Source organism: Hyla sarda, chromosome 5 (assembly GCF_029499605.1).
Source record: "Hyla sarda isolate aHylSar1 chromosome 5, aHylSar1.hap1, whole genome shotgun sequence".
NCBI classification, from domain to species: Eukaryota; Metazoa; Chordata; class Amphibia; order Anura; family Hylidae; genus Hyla; species Hyla sarda.
Window position 1 is genome coordinate 312574038 of NC_079193.1, and position 8449 is coordinate 312582486.

Genomic DNA, 8449 nt, shown 5'->3' on the forward strand with positions numbered 1-8449 from the left:
TCTTTCAAGGCAACCTAGGGTTATCTAAACAACGGAGAGGAGTACATTTCTGAACCTGTTTATTGAGTTTGCTAATGGATACTAGACATAAAAAGTGACTTCCAATACATCCCAGGCAACCAGCTCGAAATTCCTTGACATAACCACACAAACAAAACGGCTAACATTTGAGACCTTTTTTTTTTTTTTTTTACTTTCTTCAAAGTCCTATTAGCAGTGCACTACAACCACCAGCAAAGCCTGCCTAGAGATTAATTATACACTGCAATTCTTGTATTGTTGCAATAGACAAAATGGCTGACTCCACCCACATATGCATTAAGCCTTTGACTATAATTTCCATATTGATGTATTGCCTAGTTTAACGCATTATGGATTCTAATCCATTTTAGGTTCCAGGACGCAAACTCCTGACAAGGAGCAGGTCTTGAATTCTACAGCAGCAAAGCGGCAACTAACACAAAGTAAAGAAGAGGATGGTGCAACTAAGAGGACGAAGACTGTGGAGGAAAATAGCATTTGTCAAGAACAGGTAAATATTTGTAAATAAAATGTTTCCATTATTTATTTACTTGTTCCTTTTTGAAACTATATAATATATTTTCATTTCCCAGTGCTATCAATGTCCCTACTGCAACTACAGCAGCAAGGACCCAAATCGTATCCAGATGCACATCCTCTCCCAGCATTCTGTGCAACCTGTGATATCCTGCCCCCTTTGCCAAGATGTTCTCAGCAACAAAATGCATCTACAGTTGCATTTGACTCATTTGCACAGCGTGTCTCCGGATTGTGTAGAAAAGTTACTCATGACAGTAAGTTGTTTTTTATTTGTATTTTTCCTTAATGTTTTTCTATACTATGAAGGCTATTTTTCCAATCATTAACGATGATTTTAACAAAAAGCCATAACAGGTATGATCGAACCGTTTCAAAATGTATTCCATTAACTTATAGTGGGTTCTGCCAGGGTCTCATAGACCTACATTATGTGACCTCCTCTGTCATGTGACACCTAACTGGAAGAGAATATGCTAAGTGTGAACTCTTCCTGGCTCATTCTCGCAACCGGTGGGGGTTTGAACACTCACACTCCGATCGATCAAAATGTTTGATATGTCTCTATCTGACCTATCAAAAGTTTTTTTTTTTTCTTTTTCTTTTTGGGTGACAGTGTCCATTTTAATACAAAGACTGTGATCTATAATGTGAATTTGGGTAGAAAACAGACATGGTGCACATCTACAATCTTGTATAATGATCTGATTGCTTCTCAGCATAATATCAAAAACTAACAGGTTGTTAGTATACATTTTTGATCAAAAAGTACAAGACCACTCGCCACGTCAAGGCCACCTATTTAGAGTGGGTCCCTAACGTCCCTAGCATAAAATGGCGCAGCACTGGGAGGCGACCACCACCGCTGCGACACCAGTGCCCACGGGGGGGGAACAACCCACTGGCAGAGAAGCCCCAATGCCACTCAAACCAGTCTATGGGCCGCACCTACCCGCAGACACGGCGCCGCGGCAGCAACGGACGCCGCACAGCACCACACCAGTGTGAACAAGGTGTGATAGCTCACTTACCATGCTCTCCCAGTCTGTGATCTATAATGCTTACTGTAATTACTACTATTGTACCTTTTTACTTATTCTTGTCTATTGTTTTCTCTAGATTTCTGTGCCAGAGGTTATAATGCCAAACAGTATGCTGTTGCCAACATCTGCATCTGAAAAGTCAGAACCAGAGACATTAATATCTGCCACCACTGAGTTTTCAGGAAAGATAGCAGGTGAGTGAAACAGTAATTTGTAACCTAAATAAATAAAGATAATTTATAACATCACCCTACCAGATGATTTCACAGACAATGTGCAAGTGGATCACAACACAGGACAAATTACATGTGGCCTTTGATCCATAAACCATGCCGATTTCCCCATCAAATACCACACAGCTTCATGTTGGGTAAAAAAAGAATCTTCCATGGATTTTAAGAAGAAAAAAAAAGAAATGCCATATCACTTTTTCCAAGTGGTCCTGCGTTGAAGCTCCCATTGATATCAATTGAAGCATTATTGTTTGGCTAGATTTCACCAGATTTCATGGGAAGGGTCATCATCAAATGTGTATAACCACCATTAAGGGGTTATACAGCTATTATAAACGTATCCCATATCCAAATATGCACATGTTACAGTGACTAAATACTCAGCCAGTAACAGGCTGAGGATGAACACCATTGTGGCCGATGGTTGGCTGAGTGGGTTGTCACTGCTGAGATGATTATGTCTTGCAACTTGAGAGCTGGAGAGTTTAGCTGGGAGATTTGGGCTTCGTTCTTGAGAATCTGGGGGGTCTCACCAGTCAGTCCCCCCCCCACCCAATCAGACATTTATCCTCTACCCTGTGGATAGGGGATATGTTTAATAGTTGGATAACTCATTTAAGGTAGGTTGAAAGTCAAAAATCATGTGACTCTTGTCTAAATGCCTATTCTATGGTTCTGGCGTGTGCTTGTCCAAACAAATAACCTTAAGGATGAATTGGTGACTTACTGATGTTTGAGGAAATATGTCTGGCATTGCCCTTGTTTAGTGGTTTAGTAGCTTACTTCATAAATGCATAGTTCATGGTTTCATAAGGAAAAAAAATGAAAAGTGAAGCAAAATATATTTACATTTTCGAAGAGCAGACACAGACTGAGATAAAATAATTCATTAGTTAAAACTACTATGAAGGGCAGAAAGATGAATTATTTTTGCAGACCTTCTGTCTCCAGACGTTTGCCGGTGGTATCATTTTTCCATATTCTAATGGCTAACACAACACTGCTCATAAGAGCTTGTACAGCAGATTCTGCCTCTTAATTTTATTGTATTACATGCTTGTTCTTTGTTGCTGATCACATGAAAAAGAAATCCTGCAACACTCATACACATACAACTTTTATGCACATACAAATGAGAACAAATACATTAGTGCTAATTTTATTCTGTCTTTTTTTGTCTCTCTGCTTGAATTAGGTGACAGTCCGGCAGAAGAAAAGAACAGCCAAGGTGGCGATGATACAAAGGCTGGAATTGAAATTAAAACAGAGGAGCAAAATCTGTCCAAAGAATTTCTAGATACCACAGAGTGGAACAAAAACATCAGCAAAGATGCAAAACCGTGTGATTCACTGACAGAACAGCTTAATGATCAGCAAAAAAGGCAGCAGCTCTCCGTTTCTGACCGACATGTTTATAAATACCGTTGTACCCATTGTAGTTTGGCTTTTAAGACTATGCAGAAGCTTCAGATACATTCCCAGTATCACGCTATTAGGGCTGCTACCATGTGCAGTCTTTGCCAACGCAGCTTCCGTACATTCCTGGCTTTAAAAAAACATTTGGAAACAGGCCACCCTGAGCTTACTGAGACTGAAGTTCAGCAGCTGTGTGCAAACTTACCTGTGAATGGGGAGCTCTGGGCCGAAAATGAAAGTATGGCCCCAGATGATCACTCCCTAGAGCAGGACAGTGAGCGAGAATATGAGATGGACCATGAGGGGAAAGCTAGCCCAGTTGGGAGCGACAGTAGCTCCATTCCAGATGACTTGGGCTCTGAACCAAAGCGGACTTTGCCTTTTAGAAAAGGGCCAAATTTTACTATGGAAAAATTTTTAGATCCATCACGACCATATAAGTGTACCGTATGTAAAGAGTCATTCACACAAAAGAACATTCTTTTGGTCCATTATAATTCTGTGTCTCATTTGCATAAGCTTAAAAAAGTTTTACAAGAAGCATCAAGTCCAGTTCCTCAAGAGACCAACAACAGCACTGACAATAAACCATTTAAGTGCAGCATTTGTAATGTTGCCTACAGCCAAAGTTCTACATTGGAAATCCATATGAGATCTGTCCTCCACCAAACCAAGGCAAGGGCTGCCAAGCTAGAACCCAATACTAACACTACTAGTGGGAGTAATATGCCAGGGAATGTTAGCAGTCCAAACCAAGGGATGCTAGATTCTATTAGTTTACCAGCTGTTAACAGCAAAGAAACCCACCTAGATGCCAAAGAAACAAATAAGAAGCAAGCTCCTGAGGTTATTCCCACCCAACCTACACATCACGCACCCCAATCACCAGCACAGCTTCAAATGCAACTGCAGCATGAATTGCAACAACAAGCTGCATTCTTTCAACCACAGTTCCTAAACCCAGCTTTTCTTCCTCACTTTCCTATGACCCCTGAAGCCCTTGTTCAGTTCCAACAACCTCAGTTTCTTTTTCCCTTTTACATACCTGGCACAGAATTTAGCCTAAATCCTGATTTGGGACTACCCACCTCTGCTGCATTCGGGATGCCCGGCATGGCTGGATCACTTCTTGAAGATCTAAAGCTACAAATTCAAACACAACATCAGGTTGGGCAAACACAGCTACATCTGCTTCAACAGCAAGCCCAACAGCAAGCTCAGCAGTATCAACTACAGTCCCAGTCACAGCATCAATCACAGAAACAGCATCATACCAACAGAATACTTAAACAGGAACCTAGCAATGTGTCCAATGCTGAAAGCCAACTAACAAAAGATTCAGCGTGTTATAAGGATACTGAAGATGCACATGAAAAAAAGGAAAAACCAAAGCAAGAAGTTACAAATGATAACGACACTCCCAAAGACAAAGAGGGTAAGAAGCAGAAGCCATCAGATTCTTCTATTCTACCACCCCGTATTGCTTCTGGTGCTAGGGGAAATGCAGCAAAAGCTCTGCTGGAAAATTTTGGATTTGAGTTAATAATTCAATATAATGAGAACCGGCAGAAAGTACAGAAGAAACATAAACTTGGAGATAATGAAAGTCAGAAAAATGAGAAATTAGAGTGTGGGGAATGTAGTAAGCTATTTTCAAATATTCTGATCTTAAAGAGTCATCAAGAACATGTTCACGGACAGTTTTTCCCATATGGGGAATTAGAAAAGTTTGCTCGTCAATACAGAGAAGCATACGATAAGCTTTATCCAATTGCACCACCTTCTCCAGAAACTCCTCCTCCACCACCACCACCCCCACCACCTCCCCCATCTGCACCGCCTGCACAACCTCCACCAGCACTTACTCCTTCTGTACCAGTGAAAATGCCAAGTTCAACACCAACTCCATTGCAAGCTCCTCCTCCAACACCTCCTCCACCACCACCGCCACCACCACCTCCTCCACCGCCACCACCTCCAGCTACACCTCAAGTTCAAATTCCGGTCTCCCTAGACCTTCCCCTCTTTCCTCCGATTATGATGCAATCTGTTCAACATCCAGCTTTACCACCACAACTTGCACTACAGCTCTCCCCTATGGATGCTTTGTCAGCAGATCTTCAACAGATGTGTCAGCAGCAGTTGGGTTTAGATCCAAACTTCCTGCGTCATTCCCAGTTTAAGCGCCCACGTACAAGAATTACAGATGACCAACTGAAAATACTACGTGCCTACTTTGACATTAACAATTCTCCAAATGAGGATCAAGTACAGGAGATGGCAGATAAATCAGGACTCTCCTTGAAGGTTATTAAACACTGGTTCCGTAATACTTTATTTAAAGAGCGGCAAAGAAATAAAGATTCACCATACAATTTCAATAATCCCCCCATAACAGTCCTTGATGATATTCGAATTGAGCCACAACCACCCTCCCTAGATCTGCACAGGTCAGACTCTTTCAGCAGAAGGTCATCAAGGACCAGGTTTACGGACTACCAGCTAAGAGTCCTACAGGACTTCTTTGACACAAATGCATATCCCAAGGATGATGAGATTGAACAGCTCTCCACAGTCCTCAACTTAGCTACACGTGTTATTGTTGTATGGTTCCAAAATGCCCGTCAGAAGGCACGCAAAAGTTATGAAAATCAAGCTGAAACTAAAGACAGTGAAAAGAGAGAATTAACTAACGAGCGTTACATTCGTACTAGCAACATGCAGTATCAATGTAAAAAATGTAATGTTGTGTTCCCTAGAATATTTGACTTAATTACTCATCAGAAAAAGCTTTGTTACAAAGACGAAGATGATGATGCGCAAGATGAAAGTCAAACAGAAGATTCTTTGGATGCTACAGATCAAATAATGCCAAAGACATGCAATTTTGTTAGTCAAGCTGAAACATCTAAAGCTTCGACAATAACCACTGCAAGCTCTGGTTCTGGCTCAAGCACCCCCTTAGTCCCATCGCCCAGACCAGAGTTTGGTAAAACTTCACCAAAACCTGATGTACAGCCAGAAAAACCAAAGCAAATAGATGCGATTGCTAGCTCATTAGCCTCTAAATTAACACAGTCCAATTTAACGTCAACATCATCAGATACACAGCCTTCAGTAACTGTTACACAACAAAGACAGCAAATTGCAAGACCCTCATCAGCATCCCGAACCACTCCTGTTCCATCTAGTCCTTTACCAATATCCTTGACTTCCCTACAGAACAGCCTACCTCCTCACTTGCTACAATACCAATGTGATCAGTGCACGGTTGCTTTTCCAACATTAGAATTATGGCAGGAGCACCAACACATGCATTTTTTAGCTGCCCAAAACCAGTTTCTCCATTCTCAATTTTTAGAAAGGCCAATAGACATGCCATACATGATTTTTGACCCTAACAACCCACTTATGGCAAGCCAATTACTTGGAGGTTCCATGCCACACTTGCCACCACAACCTGGGGCACCACATGGCACCACACAAGTTTCTGCATCTTTAAAAAGGAAGCTAGATGATAAAGATGATAATAACTGCAGTGAGAAGGAGGGGGGTAACAGTGGAGAGGACCAACATAGGGATAAGCGATTAAGAACTACAATCACTCCTGAACAACTAGAAATACTGTATGAGAAGTATTTACTAGATTCCAATCCAACTAGAAAGATGCTTGACCACATTGCAAGAGAAGTGGGACTGAAAAAAAGAGTGGTACAAGTCTGGTTTCAAAATACCAGAGCCAGAGAAAGAAAAGGTCAATTTCGGGCTGTAGGACCTGCCCAGTCCCATAAAAGGTGTCCTTTTTGCCGGGCACTGTTCAAAGCAAAGTCAGCCTTAGAAAGTCATATAAGATCTCGACACTGGAATGAGGGAAAGCAAGCTGGTTACAGTTTGCCACCAAGTCCTCTGAACGCAATGGATGATGGTGGTGAAAGCCCAAACAAATATATGTTTTTTGACTACCCCCCACTTCCAAAGAATGACCATTTTCATGAAAATGATCTTCCCTCTTCTGTTTCTACACCTGTTAGCAAAAATGCAGAACTGTCACCAAAGAATCTTTTAAGCCCATCTTCTTTTAGGGCTGAATGCAGTGAGGACATAGAAAACTTAAATGCTCCACCTGCAGAAAGATTTGATCAAAGCAAAAATGACTTTGATGAAACATCATCGATTAACACGGCGATTAGTGATGCTACTACAGGAGATGAGGGAAACAATGATGGGGAAAGCACCACTGGTAGTACTAAAGATGTTAAAACTCCCAAAGAGCCAAAAATGCACCTAAATGACAGTTTGCCAAAAACAGGAACTGCTTCTATAGCAGACAGCTGTGATGAGAATTTTTTTTTCACTTTAACAAACACATCCCAAAATAATATGGACAGAGAAAGCGATCATGACCAAAGCATATATATGACTGATGAATATGAGGACAATGCTGACCGTAGTGAAACATCAAGTATAGCAGATCCAGATCCCAGCTCGCCAAACTCATTTGTTAGTAACAATCCCTTTAAAACCAAAAATCATGATCGACCAGGTCATAAAAGATTCAGAACTCAAATGAGTAATGTTCAACTAAAGGTTCTTAAAGCTTGCTTTTGTGATTATCGGACTCCAACAATGCAAGAATGTGAAATCTTGGGCAATGAGATTGGTCTTCCCAAACGTGTTGTTCAAGTTTGGTTTCAAAATGCACGGGCAAAAGAAAAGAAATTCAAAATAAACATAGGGAAGCCGTTCATGATTAACCAAACAGGGCCGGATGGAACAAAGTTGGAGTGTTCTCTTTGTGGGGTGAAATATTCAGCACGATTGTCCATTCGAGATCATATATTTTCCAAGCAACACATTAACAAGGTGAGAGAGACAGTAGGAAGTCAGCTTGACCGTGAAAAGGACTACTTGGCTCCCACAACTGTGCGGCAACTCATGGCACAACAAGAACTGGATCGTATCAAAAAGGCCACAGATGTTTTGGGTTTATCTGCACAGCAGTCAAATATAATGGAGAACAGTCCCCTTCATGGTCTTAATCTGCCAGCATCTTACCAAGGGCTACCTGGCCTTCCTCCAGTTCTTCTTCCTGGGATGAACAGCCCATCTCCATTGCCTGGGTTTACACAGAGTTCAAATGGTGAGTGTATGCCATAAATCTAGTCTACAATAATATACTAGACAGTATTTTATAGCAGA

The 8449-nt window shown here is 41.3% G+C and overlaps 1 protein-coding gene across 6 annotated transcripts in view; it reads left to right on the forward strand.

Moving 5' to 3' along the window:
* ZFHX4 (zinc finger homeobox 4) overlaps positions 1 to 8449 on the forward strand; it is a 181484-nt gene that overhangs the window by 167829 nt on the left and 5206 nt on the right. For all 6 annotated transcript variants that reach the window (XM_056522183.1, XM_056522180.1, XM_056522179.1 and 3 more), the window contains exons 6-9: positions 393 to 532; positions 615 to 815; positions 1678 to 1795; positions 3030 to 8390. In XM_056522183.1, coding sequence (XP_056378158.1) covers positions 393 to 532; positions 615 to 815; positions 1678 to 1795; positions 3030 to 8390 — 5820 coding nt within the window. The remainder of the gene's footprint in view (positions 1 to 392; positions 533 to 614; positions 816 to 1677; positions 1796 to 3029; positions 8391 to 8449) is intronic.